The sequence below is a fragment of the Aspergillus foveolatus genome (genome assembly GCF_047715535.1).
Source record: "Aspergillus foveolatus strain CBS 279.81 unplaced genomic scaffold BDW70scaffold_180, whole genome shotgun sequence".
Classification (NCBI taxonomy): Eukaryota; Fungi; Ascomycota; class Eurotiomycetes; order Eurotiales; family Aspergillaceae; genus Aspergillus; species Aspergillus foveolatus.
The window spans coordinates 1-16,593 of NW_027396244.1; the positions used below are offsets into that span (position 1 = coordinate 1).

Here is a 16,593-nt window from a genome sequence, read left to right on the forward strand (position 1 = left end):
CTCCCTCGAATCTCCTAAAGAATTTGAGAAGCTTACGGGTACGCTTGGGTTAGTGAGGGCGGATCGACGGCTCGGGTGGAAAGACTGATTTCCATGAATAAGATAGTACAAGGATTAGGCAGCTTGAAAGGTACTGACGCCAAATCTTAAGGAAATATATTGGAGAGTTACAAACGGTAGCCATGAACACAGTCCAATGATAGTCTCTGTGCAACGCAAGTGTACATAACTGGTACTGATATGGATTCTGAGTCTGATATTAGAACTAAAGCCACTTGATAGAGGATGCACCATCTCGAACAAATATCAGTATTGACAGGATAGGACAGTTCTCAGACCGATCAGTTGTAGTAGAGCAAGAGCAGATCTGTTGCTGGTCAGATTGATCCAATGCAAGCGACGTTCACTGACTTCTGGTATAAAGTCCATGGGTTTTCATTCAGCTCACTGATATTTCGGCTAGGTGTCTCTTAGCGCCAGAACTGCGCACGCGACAAAGTCCTATTACCTTTCAGATTGCTTCCTACCTGGCGTCAGATGACTGCGAAGGCGACCAGTCAATGTGGGGAATACCATTGAATTAGCGAATTCACGGTCGCTGCAGCCTCCTTTGGGTCATTGTCCATGATGCCGCGAACGAATGACCCGAAGTCGAATTCGTCCTGATTGATTGTACATAAGGAGTCTGCCATCGGGGAGCTTGGTTCCACTGTGTCGTCAGACGAACAAGATAATGTATCGTCGTCATCGTCTGGAAGAGGAAATTCAATGACTGATTCCGCAATGTCGATTTGGCGGATGACGGTTCCCCAGAAACTCAACCTTACCAGTTAGCGCCGCGTGGTAGGATGGGAATGTGGGTGATACTCCAGGTTGTGTCCATTTAGCGCTTCAATTCTGCTTTCGACCATTTTGCCTTACATTGACAAGTTTATCGCCTTCGCGGTGCATCAGCTTGGTCACTGATATAGCATCCGGCCAGCCACTCATACTAAATTCTTACAGCATATCATCGAAGTCCAGGTATCAACACGGGCCCAGCTGCACCCTAGATCTATCGTCTGTGGGCAGTCCGTCTAGCTATCTAATTGGAGCTACGCGCTAAGTGGCTAAGCAGCAAGTTACCTAGTCTTACGGGGTGTCAACTAGGCCTTATTTAACTTTGCCACATGGTCACTTGTGATCTTCCAGGGTGTCGACTAGTCTCCACTAAGCTACACCACAGGTGCAACCTAAGCTTACGGGGTGTGAACTATGGGTGTCAACTTGTGGGACCTTGTGCAGCCCCCCGGGGTGTCAACTAAGCCTTGTGAGTTTTATCAGGACGCTCAGGCATTTCAGGGGGGTCGCGGGTTTGGGGTTGGATTGTAGTCTTGGGTAATCACAGCTGGCAAAACCCAACTCCTATGGCAATTTTTTGTCTCACTGCGGCCGGGGCTCGGGGTCGGGGTTACAGTGGCGGTAGAGCCTACATCCTTTATGAACGATCTACACTTTATTTGGACTGAAATTCGAATCGAAAGGACAAAATTTGTTTTAATTGGTTACCGCTCTGCCGGGTCCTACAGTCGTTGACCGGAATCCTGATTCCGGGTCATGAAGTTTATTTCCATTGGGTACCGCTCTGCCGGTTCCTGTAAAAACCTGCCGTCGGCGGAGTCCGACGTTATCACCGAGCGCTCCACGAATCACGGAGCAAGTGGACTGAGGGATTCAGTTCCTGGCTTGGCCAATGCATCCACAACCTCCGATGTCCACGGAATCAAGACTTTGACAAGGTATGTCTTGATACTATCCAGCTTGCTAGAATGATCAGCTTTCAGAAAGAGCCAACAATAAGTCAACTCACGATCTCAGACCTGCGTTTCTGTAGGAAGTGAGCAAGTATCAATAAGATCAAAGAACAGATACTCACTCTCTCTCCAAGTTGTCAACCCGGGTTTTTAGGTCCGATATCTCCACTTCGAGAGAGGTAGGGTGGTTTCCAGTATTGTTTTCATTAAAGGAGGGCAGAGGAGGGAAGAAACGATCAAATCCTTCCTCGAATAGGGTGGCATCGAAACCGATGAGCGTGGGATCAAAGTCAAATTCTTGATTTGCTTCCATATTGGAGGCACCGAGGTACTGTGTTACTCCGTATTGGTACTCGGCGGGAATGCGTTACTTATATAATGGCCAGCTCTCACCCTTCAAGAGAGGGACTCCAAAGTCAAATATGAACTCTCCGAAAGGCAAGCAGTACATTACAATCTCCGGTAACCGACTGACATTCACAGACTTCCCTGGCACAAATCACTCACCTAATCACACCACCGAGGTGGCAAAATGTCAGCAGTCGCGATTGGAGGATCGAATGTTGATCGACGAACTGTTGAGGCAAAACCGCGAATACCGGGCGGCTATTATGGCCTATCAGGAAAAGCTAAGACGTTGGGTGCGAATACTGGATAAATACACCAGAAAGTGAGGACTCTGCAAGGGTGCTTGTAACTAGATCTCCATATACTTCCTTTTCCGCCGTCCACGGTCTTTGCAGGTGCAGGCCGACGCGGACAACTGGGGCACAAATGGACAGTTCAACATTTGTTCTTCTACAAACCATTGCATGCTGTTGGGAAAGTTGCTGAGTGGACACGAGAAGCGCCCAACTCTGAGTCTTAGGTTCACCCTATCGCCAAGGTCGCGAACAAAGAATCGAACAGGGAGTGAGTACTGGTCGCATATCTTGCAAATGTTGTCTGGACCAAGGGAGAGGCCTAGATTCAAACTGTCTTTGTAGAAACTCAGTTCTTCGCTCTCCATAAGAAGCCTTCGTATTAGGGGGTGCGCTGGAGCGCGGATTTGGATTGTTCCAACACACAAGTACTGTCCGGCCTGATACTCGGGCTCGGCCTCCAACTGGAAATAGAGACATGACGTCAACAGAGCCCTTGCTGCTGATCTATAAGCCTCCCAGTTTTCAGAGGAAGTTCGAACCCAGTCCGAGAGCGAGTCCATACAGTCTGTATTGCCCATGGGCGGTAGCGGGTTGGTGAAAGATGGATCGAACCGGAAGTAGCGCCACCGGGATTCTTTCGGTATTTTGGACTCAAATAAACTCCATATTTTCTGTCCAACAGTCGATTCCATGGCGGAGCGGAAACACCTTGGGACAAATCCGTCCACGAGGAAGTTACGAAAGCGTGTTACATGCCGATTCTGGTCGGTTGTCTCATATCCGGTGCCCAGCGACAGGACAACATCGGGCTCAGGGACTGTGCGCCAGATACGCTTACCTTCCAGCATGGCTAGCTCGATCGGGCAGTTGTGGCCACTCATCCCGCCGTCCTGAAAGGTACCCAACTCAAAGAACGTGGCGGTCGAAAAGTAACTGCCATTGATTTAGCTTAGGATCTGGCTAGTAGAAGCTCTTGAACTTGCCTTGGGGCTGCAGCAGTAGCGCGCGCACTAGCCAATGCAAATTAGCTACACCTTAATTATAGTCTCAGTTCAACTTACACTTCCCATACTAGCGGGTCGTTCGTAGGGTCCAGCCGCTCATATACTGCGACCGGTTAGCAACAGGGCCTGTCTCTTGAGCTCATTGGAGCTCGAACCTTTTCCATGCGGCGCCCCCCCGTTGTAGTTGGCAAAAATACATGGCTCTCCTCCTTTGATCGAACTTACAGTCACTGCAACCTTCCTTGCAGATATGTTCGAGATTGGCTTGTCGAACAGACGCCTCGTGCCGCCAAAGTGGGCCTTCAGGGTGTCATCAAAAGCACTGCTGTCGTAAGCCTCATCGGTGAACCAAGCGGTAAGAAAGTGTTTCCGGAGATTCTTTGCGAACACCTTCCTGGCCAGTTCTTTGAACAATGATTTGCTGTCCGCAATACTCATCCAAAGGATAGCTAACGTAAGCGAGATAATCCCACCCGAGCTTGTGCCCATGTAGAGATCAAAAAAGTCCGGGACTGCTAATTCGGGGCCCACGATCTCCTGGAGGATTTCCAGGTTCTCTAGCGGGATGACCCCTCGCGGACCCCCACCATCGATAGACAAGATTCGTGGAGCCGCAGTCGGCGGCTTCAACCTTACTACTAATTGGCTAGACTTCCCGCAAAGAATACACTCCACCACGGTATACTCGTGGTTGGTTTGATAGGCTTTCTTTCCGAACGCCTCCACACATGCGTCGCAGATCATGTGGCCACAGCCTTGTGGATGCTCGGGGTCCCTTCGGAGACACCAGAAACAAGTCTTTGTTGACCTGACAGGGATCCAATAGCCCTGGTACCGCGCAATATTCTGTCTGTGTATGTGGTGGGCTGGGGCTGCATCTGTCACCATCGCCTGGAACAGCTCAGCTAGGAAGTGCTCAATCCGATGACATTGAAGGTTGGCTAGAGTCTCGGTACTGTAGCAAGTTCGTAGCGCGGTGATGCAAGGGCGTTGGTAGAGAGAGCGAAATATAGTTACGGGGCTGAACTCTAATCTGAATTAGCCAATGAGTGGTTACGGAGTGGGTAACTGACGATGCATTCCCTGAGGGTAAGCATCCATTAATATCGCGGAAGCGATGTGAGATGCAATGCCCTCGTAAGGAAGCCGTGCCTTATTGGCTGCACTAGTAAACCTTGATATGTGATACACTAACGCCCCATCCAATGGCCGGGATTGCCGGGCGGAGAACACAAAATCAAAGGGCTGCGGAAGGTGTGGAATATGGCGTAGAGCCAGCTCGAAAAAACCGTTCAGATGGGTGGCGTTGAACATGGAATTATGCCGTTCACGCACGGCTCTGGCATTCTGTAGCTGGTAGGTAAGTTCTCGGCCCAGACCTCTGAATAAGGCGTCAGGGGAGTGGCCGTCGGGAGGAAGGCAGAATATCTCAAGGTCGTTGAAGACCTCAAAGAAAGGTTTACCGCAAGCGGTAAGTTGGATAAGTAAATCCTCTTTGACCAATGAGGTGTCATCAGGATTCATATGGCTCTCGACTATAATGATTCTGGGCCTCACAGCGGCAGGTAACCGCGATGCGGTCCCGATCTTTGTCCAGGTCTCCAAGAGCTGGCAGACACTGTCAATCCCTCCAACATCGTCTGCAAAAATGCAGACAACGTCGGTGAAGAGAAATAATAATTTTGTCAACATTACATCTTGGAATAGGTTTTTGTCTGGACATGACTCCAGCGTGAACACCGTTTCTGGGTGACAATTTGGTATCGTTTCTCTCCTCTCAGGGAGCTCCCGACACGTCGGATCGCAGTCCGCAAAGAAGCGGGGATGCAGGCAGTGGAGCGTACGATTGTCGGAGCGTAGGCTAATGCCCTTCTCCCTTTTGCGGTACTTACTCCGGCATAACTGCCGCAATGCTCGATCCTTCTGCCGGCGTCCCATGAGGAACACCAACTGCGGAAACACCGACGATGGCTGTGGTAGTTCCCTAGTCAGCTGCTTCAATCGTGAGCCGTAGGCAACATGGGATGCCCCATTGCTGTTGTACAGCTCAAGCCATGAATTATGAGGACACGACATTTTTCCTTTTCCAAAGCACATGAGTATTATCTCGAGGAATGGCATTCTCAGTCTTTAAGTACTATGCATGACCACGGATTATAACTATGGCCTATAGTCCTCTCCCAAACCATGGCTCATCAGGTACTCCGCGTCCCTGGTTCTTCTCGCCAGATGACATGCCCACAGATTAATGTCTGATTGGAACTGTTCGCAGATTAGCGGGTGGCAAGGTTATGTGTGTAGAATACCTTACCTGATTGATGACTTCCTGATCGTTGGCTGTGGGTTGCAGGAGCGAGATGAAATCGACATCCAGTGTGTTCAGGAGATCGTCTACTCGGCTCAGATTCCAGCTCCCATTATCTCTGAGGCTCCAACACTTGATAAGGTCCTCAATCTTATGCGTAACGCTGGAATCTGTGCGATGGTAGCCGCGTTCTCTCAGAAGCTGAGTAATGACATGACGCTGGACCCCAAGGGAAGCAAAGTAAGCAAGAACGGCGACTTCTTCCTCTGCCCATTTTGCCATGGCGCATAGAAGGTGCTGAACTTGGAGGAAGTTCCTCGACGGCCCTTTGGACCCAATGTTTTATTTCAGTCACCCCAGCTGGGTGACTATTGACAGGATTGCAGGCGCTACCATTGTTCCACCCGGCCTGGCCAAGACCTACAGGTCCCGCCTGCTCCCTTCCATGGTTTAAATCCGGGCAGAAGCGCCCCCTCCCCGTCGGATCCAGAGAATCATGTACTCCACCTGGCTAGCACACGAAGAGGATTTATTGCTTCAACTGCGTCTTGACTTTCCTGACCTTACATGGTATGAACTTGCCAGGTTATATAATTCTTATCTTCCCGCACATCGCCACCGTACTGCAGACGCAGTTAAAGCAAAGATAAAGAGAACAAGCAAAGGTTCAACCTCGGTGATACTTTAGTTCGCTTTACTGACGCTGCATAGAGCCCACCCTCATCATGGCCAGCCAAGCCAACCCCAACTCCGGTATAGGCAGCCAAGAGAGCTTCAGATTCGAAGCGATTTCTAAAACATATCTCCAACTCGTCCTACGGAACACGTGTAATGAGAACCAAAAACTTCGCGATGATCTCGCCACATGTACTCGGCAGCTGTACTGGGAGCGACAGCAGCACTCCAACACGTATTCGCAGATGCAGCAAGCGGCTGCTAACCATATGCAGGAAGTATGCCAACTTCAAACCTCGCTGGCACAGGCACAACAAGAGCTCGAAACGTCAAAGGAAGCCTATGATCGACTGGTTGCCGAGCTCGTGTGGGCCCGTGGAAAACTCTACCTGATAGATGAGCTGGTCGACGTCATGCGGCTGGAGGAGGAGGGTCAAAAAAATATCGACGATCGCAGCATGCAGATTACCGACATGATCCTAGGTCTTGAGACTACCATGGAGAATCGATATCGCCGAATGCTACAGGGCAAGGACAATGAGATAACCCGGTTGGCCGAGGAGCTTCGCAGGTATGAGGCTGGTGCAGAGCAGGAGAACCATGGGTTTGACTTGGATACCAATGCTGTTTGAATTTACTAGGCTAGTTCTACATACAATGAGCGCTTGACGTGGTGTCTATCTGAATGTCCATGCACGTAGTGTAGATTTCCTGTTTCTCGTCGGCCTTGCCGGGATTCGTGGGCCAATCCCACACCCAATACAGTGAGAGGACGTCGCTATTGATATTGTCAGGAAGCAGAACAACATTGCCGCACCATAGGTCGCTGCCTTCTAATGCATCAGGCGCATGCCCAAACCTGCCTTGCCTGTATCGAGAGATGGGACCCTCATTAACCTGGAAACAGCGCCCATCATCAAAGCCAAAGATCCCTAGAAGGCGGCCGCGGCCATCTCCGCCGGTGCCATCCTCGTTCCATACACGATGTACATCCAGTAGCGTATCCTTCTCGGAAGGAGACGTAGTACTGTAGATGTAGACAGTCCCTGGCGACGGCTTGCCCGGGGTGACCCAGGGCAGGGTGACATGGCCATTCTCTTGGTAACGGATCAGTACCCTGTCGCCCGGTCGTGACCGCAACCGTGGACTACCTTCGGTCTGGATCTGTTGCCGCTGGGAAGGAGCGCAGATCGCATCATTTCCGGACGGATCCGGTACAAGGTAGGTCATGGCATAGTCATTAAATGTTGGGGACGAGCGTAACACTATCCCGACAGTTAGAGGTAAGATAAGCGTGCTTCCAAGGCTTGCTGGCCACCAACCATTCCCACGAGGGTAGCCGGGGGGACCTTGCGTTAGCCCATTCCTCCCAATCACAGACAGTTGCTCCACCCAAGAGTGTGACCACGCAAAGTTTATAAAAAGGATAATAAAAATCATCTTTATCTGGGGATGGTTATGGAGCTCATTTGCTTACTACTTTGCCGCCTTATACCCTACAGGGCCACGGTTCTGAGCGAGCCGGACGGTACTGTGGCCCGCTTCATCCGCAGATGAGGTAGCCGGCCACAGCTTTTCTTAAAGTGGCATTCGGTCCGCTCCTTAGGAGAACAGAATCAACGATGCTCGAAGACCATCAAGTGCGCTGCAGCCTAAAGACAGTTCAAGGCAAGATACGACGATGGGCAAGGAAATACTCGGCGCCCGGTGACCAGTGCGATACCCTGACAGCTGAACGGAAAGCTGAGATAATCGCACAGCTCGATGGTTATTGTGCGCCAACTGACTGGGAGTCGCTAAGATCAAATCTACCACTTCGTATGCGCCCTCAAATCTGTAGCCTACTGACCGAGGCTCTGGTGGCAAAGACACTTTTCAATGGATTGTTCTGTGACCCATTTTTTATGCTTCCTCAGACAGACTGGCATCCAACCCTTCCTAGCCAGGACACCATCTCGAAACTCTACGCAACCTTACAGGAGGGTAGGCCTATGACCCTCAGAAGAAATTCATTGCCGACTAACTCTCCTTAAAGTTGATCCATACGAAGCTTATCAGTGGCGTTCAAGCTTATTAGACATCCTTCTCCGATGCCGTGACTGCCTGTTACCGTCCATTTTATACTCAAAGCTTTCCTTAGTCGCTGCGCAACTACTCGAGTCAGTCAGACCTTTATTGAAACCTGTACCGGATGAAAGGGAGCGTGACCAAGCACTAAACGATCTTTTCGAATGCGCGGGTGACCTGGCAACTTGCCTGTGGCAGGAAACGGTGTCTATAACATGTTATGACCTGCATTCATTGGAATATTTTATAAAAACACCCGCGGTGGAAGCCCATCTGCTGCATGGCCGCAAAACCATTAACGATGCTTGTGATGTACTCCTTATAACACAACCAACTGTTGCAGCGTTGGCTGATAGTGACGGAAATTATACCATATGGGCCGCAGCAACACTCTGTGCTCAGGGGGAAGGCAACCAGGAAAGACATATAATTGCATAATGCACCAGATATCCAGCTACCTAGATCTCGCAACAGATTCCGCCTCCGCATTGAACTTGTTAATCACACCCTGCCAGTAGGAGATAGTCTGAATCCAGGCTGCCTTCCCACAGTCGGCTTCCAGATCCTTGCGTGCCCTCGCGAGATGCAGAAGGTACCCGGCCCAGTATTCTCTGTAGCTCTGCTTGATGTCGAACAGTGCTGTCATGAATCTATAAGCCTGAGCATACAAAGCAGTTCGTAAATCATCTCCTTTTGCTTTACTTAAAAACCATCTCATATCCCTCCATAGACGATTTGGGAGGTAGTAAGCCCCCATCAGATGACGTTGCTTAAGGGATGACGGGCGATCCCTGATCACGAGAACCAGATAAATATCCATGATGTCTTCAAAACATTCGAGGACAATGGCGGCTGAGACTGAACGACAGTCGATAAGCTCGCCAGCTCTGGGAAGGGCTATACTCAAGCTGTCAAAAAGCTCCTTTGTCGTCAACATTGTGAGGGCGCCCATGTTAGGGGACAGTCCATCTTTGACGGCTCTTGGACCTTCAAGATCAAGGGCGATGGCGAGATTGACGGCAAGGTCATGGTGGGCATTGAGAAAGACGTCCTGCAGACTTTGATAGTCAATTGAGCTCGGCTTCGATCTGGAGAGCGTGCGGCCGAAGGTGCTCAGGAAAGGTGGAAGATCCCCCAATTGATAGTCTGCCCAGGATTCAGCCCCACTGTATAAATAGCCAACGATACGGCAGACAGCATTAAGGTCGTCAAGGGCGGTTTTTCCATGATTGTCAGTGTCCAGATCTACCAAGAGAAGTTGCTGATTCTGCCACCCCAGTCCCAGCGCAAATGACCACGGCGAAAGGTTCCCGTGCACAATGCCCCGTGAGTGGAGAAATTCCACGCGAGAAAGAAGTTGGTGGCCGAAGCCCAGAAGGACCTGCATTCCGAAGTAGCGACCGGATTGGTGAAATGCCTCTTCTAGTGTTGGCCCGTAAGGCTCCACTAATGCAACATCCGTTCCCCCGATTGTCTGCAGCCAGTGCAGGGCAGGTATGCCTACCCCACCTGCTGCAGCTTGAAGTGTCAATGCCTCGTGCGCAAGCGGACGGTACCATTCACGCTTGATATATGCACGTTCCTGGGTTATCTGGTGCCGCGCTTTTGATCTCAGTTACCGATACATGTACGGCCATCACAACACTTACCGATGCCCATGGTGTGGGCTTCGGTGGGCCATTCAAGTACCTCAAATGGCCCAATATGAGAAATCCAGTTACCGGAAGCCATCGTCTATGATTGAAAGTTATGGCATAAGTCAGAAAATAATTCAAGGTTGATTTATAGAACACCGCGCCATGCTTAAAAACCGTGGCCCGTGGCCCGTGGCACCGTAGCGCCATGTCTGACAGAACACTTAATCAATAACAATCACTTCATCTCCAGGAAGCCATTGCCAGTGCCAGTAGTTCACCACTTCCCGCTTCCTCCTTGATCGTCTAGGTAGCGCAGGCGCCCCGCCCTTTGCTGGCTTTCTCACGCGGCTCGCCTTCACTTGCCGCTCTGCTTTCCCACCTCTAACCAACTTGCAGGTATGGCCGTCTTCCGAAGCTTCCTTTAGCAGTCTCGTCAGGTTCATATTATCTTCTTTCAAGGCTTTCAGTTCTCCTTCCAAGAACTCCTGTTCACTCAAAAGAATAAGGAGGTCTAAACTTAAAGTCAGAGGACACGTCCACAAGGGTTTGAAGTAAGCCATACAATCAGTGTCTGAATCTTCTGCATTATCATCGGAGAAGGCATGGCACGAAGACGATTCCTCAACGGGGCCAGGCGAGTTTGGGTTGTCCAACTGCGGACTGTCACTCGGAGACGACGGGTTGCTGGGAGCAATAGCAGGGTCAACAGCAATATCGCAACCTTGCATCGAACATTCTTCCTTCAGGGTCAGGACCCTTGGATCAATCGTCCTGGATTCTAGGCTGGTCTCGGAGAAGGGAGTCGAGCCTGCGTCAAGCTCCAGATCCATCCCTCCTTGTAGCATTGGCGTTTTGCTGCCAGAGAAGGTTGGCGAGTAGAGCTCAGGTAGTTCCTCAAGCGGCACCAGGCAGTGAGGAAGTGGGCCATTGTACAGAAGCTCGTCCATCGCCTCATCGAAGAAGCTCGTATACCTAGACATAGTGAAAGAGAAGGAACGATAAGAGCTGATCAGCACTGAAGATGAATGTCGTGCTACTTATACTGGCTTGCAAGGCAGACGCAACAGTGCACTTCTAATTTAAGACCTGACCAAGGATGCCTTGTAGAATGAGTGGCCCTCGACGCTTAAAACGGTTCACAAGCCAAAGCAAATCTGCTGCAGTAATATTCGCTGCGTGTAGATTGATAGGATAGCAGCTGTCCCCAGCATAAAGCATGCACAGGGCAGTGATGGGATTCCCTGGGCTGTGTCTATTCAAAACATCTAGGGGTCAGCTCAAGGCCTTCCACAGTAAGATGGCTAGCTCAGGTAGAACCGTGGCGGGCTGGAAGTGTGGCGCCCACCCTGGCCTTAAAGCATCGGCGCATCTCCACGCGAACGGCCATTCACAGTTATAAAACTCTTCCGCATTTGATTATCCATTTTCACAGTACACTCAGGACTCACGATGCTTTCCTACATTCTGGTCTTCATGACTATGGTCTGCGCTCTCGGGGCAATTGATATCGAGTACGTGACGTCAACAGGATGCATGACTGATTCAGTAACCTTTCACTAGTGTTGACATTGGACTTGCCGAGCAGCTGAGCAGCCAGGCGTTGCATGAGATCCATGTTGGTCTTGCAGATGCTCAGTTGTTTGTTCCCAACCAGATCAACGCCAATATCGGTGACAAGATTGTATTCATCTTCCACGGCGGGAACCATACCCTGACCCAGTCAAGTCTAGAAGCGCCGTGCGTTCCTGCCGCGGAGTTTGATTCCGGTTTTAAGAACTTCAACTCTCATCAACAAGATGAGATTAGCCTGACATTAACTGTGACTTCCCTAGAGCCACAATGGTTTTTCTGCAAGCAAGAAAAACCGTCATCCCACTGCCATGCTGGCATGGTATTTGCTATCAACCCAGGTAACGACATGGTGTCCTTCCTACGCAAGGCCAAAGCAGAAAAGTCCGAGGCTATATCCTCTACCTTGCCAAGAGCGAGTCCCACCGGCAGCCTAACTGCAGACCCCCCAGAATCAGAAACCCAAGCTTCCACTGTCGGCTTGTCAGTTGTCCCGGTGGACCCCAATCTGGTCCTGCCAACATCCAATGTCATTAGGGCTAGTCCTAGTGCTGCTCCCGGTTATAGCGGCTCTAGCAGCCCCATAATCAGCCTTGTTACTCCCACAAATACGAGCCCTCTACATCGTGCTAGCAGCAGCACCATTCCTACCAGTGTGAATACCGTGAGCGGTACAACAACTGTCAGCACCAGCACCCGTCATACCTCAGACAGTACGCTCGCGGATTCTGACACTGGCCAAGAATACACTACCGGTTCCGCAATTACTACCTCGCCTACAAAGCAGGCTATAGGCGTGGCCGCCACTACGGTAACTGTGACGCAGACCGTAGACTGCAGTGCAAGGGCGACTGCGATGTCGGTACGGAACGCCGAAGTAGTATCGGAGGGTCCTGCTAAAGTAGTTGGTTCGTTGCTGGCACTTCTGGGTGGACTTACAACCGCGGTTATGATTCTTTGAATATGTGTTCTCGAAAGCTCTGTAGATGTCTATTTAGAGTTGGATAACAAGAGCCAAGATTTTCGTGGTGGTATTATTGGTCGCGCTAATTTAAACTTCAAGACGCATGTCTGGTTAAGGCTCAGCGCCAACGGGCCTCTTTGCGGGGTGCGGAGGAGTTCAGCCTTGATTCTGTGTTGTCCCATAGGTTCGTTTAGTGAAATCTGACAGATTCTTCATAGCAGCGCGGCGAGCAATGTGTCTTAACATAGCCTAATATTAGATACAGGACGAAAGAGAGACAAATCGAAAGGAAAGGACAGGATACATACCCATGCTTGAACCTTTGGCGCTAGAGATCTAATTATATATGGCGCCGCGGTGATCGGCGTGACGCCAGGGTAAAAATAGAAGTGCTAAAATCAGAAACGCCACTAGGTGAACCCATGGCCTGAGGGCATATATATACCTTGTTGCCGACCAGACTAAACAACCAAGCAACAAAAATGACAAACCAACAGCAGAAATCTTCTACCGTGGCGCGGCAACGACAGTCTACTCCCTGGAGACAGAAGCGCTTGAACTGTGGGCCTTACTCGGATCCCAAAAAAAGGGCTAAAGCCGACCGCGAGCGCTTTCGACGAGGAAAAATAGGAGCCTTCAAACGCTTGAATGATCTCTATCTGGATGGAATTGACGCTGAAAGAGAGCGGTATATTTATGCTATTGTTGCAAGCAAGGCCTCGGATGGCACTATGCGGTATACAACATACAACACCCATCCACACATGAATTGGATTCCATCTCCTGAGCAGATTGTGAGACTTCTCCGCAAGTATGCAGAGTCGAGGCTGATTGACATTGATAGGCCCAGAGCAAGTCCGAAGACAAGTGGACACCGAAAGATCTCGAAGCCAAGGAAAAGCAAAAGAAGTGTCCCCGGTTGTCTGTGATAATCTCCCGGCCACCCCTCCTTGATATTCCTCCAACCCCAAAGTTAGTTTAGTTTGCTAAAAATCATCTGTCCATTCTATATATTGTGTCGAGTCCATCTGTAGAGCTGGTCCACGCTCCACAATTCATAACCGTGGTTGTTCGTAAACTATGGCCTGGGGGACTGTGGCCTCGATTATAAGAAGCCTGGACCCAAACCTTGTTGTTTCGTCTCATTCAATCATCATTATCATGGACATCCCAGCAAAGTATGCGGTTACCGCGGGCGGCATTTTGTTGGCGACTGTCCTGGTAAGGATGCTGCCCCCTTTTGTTTTTTGGATCCAAGCGCAGATGACAAAATGCCTTAACTATCCCTACCCGTACTTCATCAGACGCCGGCGTCTTGTCGGTCCCTGGACGTGGGCCAGTTTCGTTTGCCACATGCTCTATCTATCGGGCAACCTTGTCGCCCTTGCGTTCCAAACCTCATCCTTGGGTCAACTTGGGCTTCGAGCCGGAAAACTCTCACTTATTAACATGACAGTACTTTTTGCCGGCTCAATGCTTGGCTTCCTTGGAATGTCGCTTCATGCGTGTCGATGCATCCATCGGGCTGCTGCTTGGATGTCCGGATTGATGTTGACCTGCCATGTCATCGTTGCAGTAGTCCTATGGCGGAAAGACTTCTCCCCAGGCGATTTCCAGAACCTTTGTGCAATCACTGTACGTTGCCTGTACCACCGATGGCTTATTTCTGACCAAGGCCAGGGTGCCGGGATCGTAGCAACTGTACTGTTCTCCTCCCAGCTGCGATCATTGGCCTTTGAGATGTTCCTTCTAGGCCATCAGTTGTTGGCCGGATTGCTGCTTTATGCCCTCTGGCAACACCTACCATCGAGCCTTTCCGGGAGTCGCCTCTACCTGATCATCATGCTGATTATGGCCTTGCTAACATTTACAGTCCATGGAGCTTGGGTGGTGTACCAGAATGGACTATTCCGTTCAAAACAGACCAGAGTGCTTCTCTTTTCCCCCGTGGAAGTCACCAACAGTAGCAAAGAGAAGGTGTTGGCACCATTTACTGTTCGTGTCAAATTGCCCAGGCCTATCAAATTGTGCGCTGGACAGTATGTTTATCTCTGGATGCCTTTTATGGGCTTCTGGTCCTGGACACAAAGCCATCCCTACATGGTGATTTCATGGTCTCAGGAAAAGCAAAGTACGCTGGATCTCTACGTGCATCCACGGCAGGGGTTCTCAACCAGATTGCTCGAACGCGCAGATAGGGCACGGGGTACTACCGTGTCGCTGACTGGTTTTATCAGCGCTCCCCATGGAGTTAGTGAGTCCTTGGACAGATACGAGCGCGTGGTCGCGATCTCTAGCGGCTCTGGTGTTGCAGCGGTGATTCCATATCTTCAAATGTTGCTTTTTTGCTGCAACAATTTCTTGATGCATACGCGTCGCATACACTTTATCTGGGAGATCCGAAGCATAGGTAAGAGGAGTGCCGTATGTTGACCATCACACTAATGCCTATAGACGACGCTCTTGTGGTGGAGCCGATACTCAATAAGCTTCTTGAAGAAGATTCTACTGTGCTCAAGGATGATAACACCAACCTGGAGCATGCTCCCAGAAGGCGTTATGTAAGTTTAAAGCTTCCGCGAGTGTGCATACCTCTAACAAAACTACAGGTGCTCTCGATTTCTCTCTTCGTGCGATCAGATACTATTCAGACGTCAACACAGTTTGGCAGGCATAAAAGAGCGATGGTGCATTATTGTTCTCCCAAATACGAGGATATAATAAGCAGAGATCTGTTCAGTGACATTGACCATAATGGCAACATAAAAGAACCAGAGACATATGATAAGCAGCCAGATGCTGGGGATATTGAGGCGCCTCCGGTCCGAACGAGAGTACAAAAGGGTGAATCTCTGGTGATGGGTAAGACAGGATTCCAGTATTGAGGATGCAGCTAACATCTGTAGTTTCTGCCACTGGGGCTATCCGGGATAACATTCGCGCCTTTGTCAGGCAAAATGTGAAGGAGAATGTCAGGATTTCAGAGCTTGAATACCAGCCCCCAGTTGAATGGTAGTAGACTAGTCCGTAGTACTTCAGTATCTAGCTCGAATAAAGAGACCGACCAATCTTTCCTGCCTGCAAGAGTAGATTCGGAATAGCCATGGTACCATGGTTTGCACAACCCTGCCCACCCAGAACGGTTCTAGTTTATTTCCCAAACCCTCAACTAGAAGTACTAATACTTATATGGTTAGAGCAGAAATAAAGCTCTGCGCAATGTATGACTTGTTTTGTAATCTGGAATAGTTTCAACTTAAGTCCAATATAGATCTCTGAAAGCCTCGACCCGGATGATTTTAGTAACTACAGCGACAAGTTTGACCAAATTATAAATTATAAGTTAGGTCTCAATTCAAACGAAAGACAAAGTTGTAAGCGCAAATCATCATCACTGTCTTCGGAACAAATTCATGAAGGCTCGCCGTTTATGGCCTACAGGCTTTGGGGCTGATGTGGTACGATCACCGGCATAAGTTTGCACTGGGCGTAGAGTAGGGGCGTCTGATGAAGCTTGCTGCTGACTTTCAGAGAGCTGGTTCGCTGCTGCTTCCCAGTCACTATGGGCATTGAATGAGAATATAGAGTGCGGATGATCTGAGCCTAATACTTTATTGCGGAGGTCTGCACATTCCTTGATAAGACTCAAAGCTTGCGAGAGGTCTCCTAGCGTTTTTAAAGTATAGGCAAGGTTATACATGCTGGTGAGAGTATAGGGATGCTCAGGACCAAGGACCTTCTCATAACCTTGGAGTGCCTGTCGGTGCATGGCCTCTGCCTCCTCATACTTGCCCTGGTCAGCAAGTACTGAACCAAGGTTGCTGACACTGGTCAGAGTATCAGGATGCTCAGGACCAAGGACCTTCCCATAACCTTGGAGTGCCTGTCGATGCATGGCCTCTGCCTCCTCATACTTGCCCTGCCGTGCAAGAACA

The 16,593-nt window shown here is 49.9% G+C and overlaps 11 protein-coding genes across 11 annotated transcripts; 5 read left to right on the plus strand and 6 right to left on the minus strand.

The window, feature by feature from the left end:
* Window positions 1–1,516: 1,516 nt before the first annotated feature.
* BDW70DRAFT_145742 (uncharacterized protein) lies at window positions 1,517–2,226 on the plus strand. Its single transcript, XM_073738473.1, has one exon. It carries the CDS (start codon window positions 1,597–1,599, stop codon window positions 1,810–1,812), a length of 216 nt encoding a protein of 71 aa, XP_073590685.1. The 5' UTR covers window positions 1,517–1,596; the 3' UTR covers window positions 1,813–2,226.
* A 264-nt stretch (window positions 2,227–2,490) lies between these two features.
* On the minus strand, window positions 2,491–5,517 carry BDW70DRAFT_167336 (patatin-like phospholipase family protein; the record flags this gene model as incomplete). Its single annotated transcript, XM_073742203.1, has 5 exons — window positions 2,491–3,370; window positions 3,421–3,447; window positions 3,499–3,544; window positions 3,597–4,469; window positions 4,515–5,517. 5 exons carry the CDS (start codon window positions 5,515–5,517, stop codon window positions 2,491–2,493), a joined length of 2,829 nt encoding a protein of 942 aa, XP_073590686.1.
* Window positions 5,518–6,471: 954 nt separating this feature from the next.
* Window positions 6,472–7,053, plus strand: BDW70DRAFT_165025 (uncharacterized protein; the record flags this gene model as incomplete). Its single annotated transcript, XM_073741629.1, has 1 exon — window positions 6,472–7,053. One exon carries the CDS (start codon window positions 6,472–6,474, stop codon window positions 7,051–7,053), a length of 582 nt encoding a protein of 193 aa, XP_073590687.1.
* A 16-nt stretch (window positions 7,054–7,069) lies between these two features.
* Window positions 7,070–7,861, minus strand: BDW70DRAFT_167337 (uncharacterized protein; the record flags this gene model as incomplete). The annotated part of the gene is made up of 2 exons (XM_073742204.1): window positions 7,070–7,686; window positions 7,744–7,861. The coding sequence occupies 2 exons, from the start codon at window positions 7,859–7,861 to the stop codon at window positions 7,070–7,072; spliced, it is 735 nt and encodes a 244-aa protein (XP_073590688.1).
* An 852-nt stretch (window positions 7,862–8,713) lies between these two features.
* On the minus strand, window positions 8,714–8,957 carry BDW70DRAFT_145748 (uncharacterized protein). Its single transcript, XM_073738474.1, has one exon. It carries the CDS (start codon window positions 8,912–8,914, stop codon window positions 8,720–8,722), a length of 195 nt encoding a protein of 64 aa, XP_073590690.1. The 5' UTR covers window positions 8,915–8,957; the 3' UTR covers window positions 8,714–8,719.
* Window positions 8,714–10,219, minus strand: BDW70DRAFT_167338 (casein kinase family protein; the record flags this gene model as incomplete). Its single annotated transcript, XM_073742205.1, has 2 exons — window positions 8,714–10,090; window positions 10,138–10,219. The coding sequence occupies 2 exons, from the start codon at window positions 10,217–10,219 to the stop codon at window positions 8,943–8,945; spliced, it is 1,230 nt and encodes a 409-aa protein (XP_073590689.1). The 3' UTR covers window positions 8,714–8,942.
* A 127-nt stretch (window positions 10,220–10,346) lies between these two features.
* Window positions 10,347–11,072, minus strand: BDW70DRAFT_165028 (uncharacterized protein; the record flags this gene model as incomplete). The annotated part of the gene is made up of 2 exons (XM_073741630.1): window positions 10,347–10,636; window positions 10,688–11,072. 2 exons carry the CDS (start codon window positions 11,070–11,072, stop codon window positions 10,347–10,349), a joined length of 675 nt encoding a protein of 224 aa, XP_073590691.1.
* Window positions 11,073–11,574: 502 nt separating this feature from the next.
* Window positions 11,575–12,655, plus strand: BDW70DRAFT_165029 (cupredoxin domain-containing protein; the record flags this gene model as incomplete). The annotated part of the gene is made up of 2 exons (XM_073741631.1): window positions 11,575–11,636; window positions 11,686–12,655. 2 exons carry the CDS (start codon window positions 11,575–11,577, stop codon window positions 12,653–12,655), a joined length of 1,032 nt encoding a protein of 343 aa, XP_073590692.1.
* A 485-nt stretch (window positions 12,656–13,140) lies between these two features.
* On the plus strand, window positions 13,141–13,640 carry BDW70DRAFT_165030 (uncharacterized protein; the record flags this gene model as incomplete). Its single annotated transcript, XM_073741632.1, has 2 exons — window positions 13,141–13,452; window positions 13,503–13,640. The coding sequence occupies 2 exons, from the start codon at window positions 13,141–13,143 to the stop codon at window positions 13,638–13,640; spliced, it is 450 nt and encodes a 149-aa protein (XP_073590693.1).
* A 179-nt stretch (window positions 13,641–13,819) lies between these two features.
* BDW70DRAFT_165031 (ferric reductase family protein) lies at window positions 13,820–15,674 on the plus strand (the record flags this gene model as incomplete). The annotated part of the gene is made up of 5 exons (XM_073741633.1): window positions 13,820–14,293; window positions 14,339–15,068; window positions 15,113–15,219; window positions 15,268–15,520; window positions 15,565–15,674. The coding sequence occupies 5 exons, from the start codon at window positions 13,820–13,822 to the stop codon at window positions 15,672–15,674; spliced, it is 1,674 nt and encodes a 557-aa protein (XP_073590694.1).
* A 297-nt stretch (window positions 15,675–15,971) lies between these two features.
* Window positions 15,972–16,593, minus strand: BDW70DRAFT_33732 (uncharacterized protein). Its single transcript, XM_073743791.1, has one exon. It carries the CDS (start codon window positions 16,551–16,553, stop codon window positions 16,050–16,052), a length of 504 nt encoding a protein of 167 aa, XP_073590695.1. The 5' UTR covers window positions 16,554–16,593; the 3' UTR covers window positions 15,972–16,049.

What these genes read in the sequence shown, in the direction of transcription:
- BDW70DRAFT_145742 (XM_073738473.1), top strand. Translation starts at nt 1,597, where the DNA reads ATGAAGTTTATTTCCATTGGGTACCGCTCTGCCGGTTCCTGTAAAAAC.
- BDW70DRAFT_145748 (XM_073738474.1), bottom strand. Translation starts at nt 8,914, where the DNA reads ATGTCTTTCCTGGTTGCCTTCCCCCTGAGCACAGAGTGTTGCTGCGGC.
- BDW70DRAFT_33732 (XM_073743791.1), bottom strand. Translation starts at nt 16,553, where the DNA reads ATGCATCGACAGGCACTCCAAGGTTATGGGAAGGTCCTTGGTCCTGAG.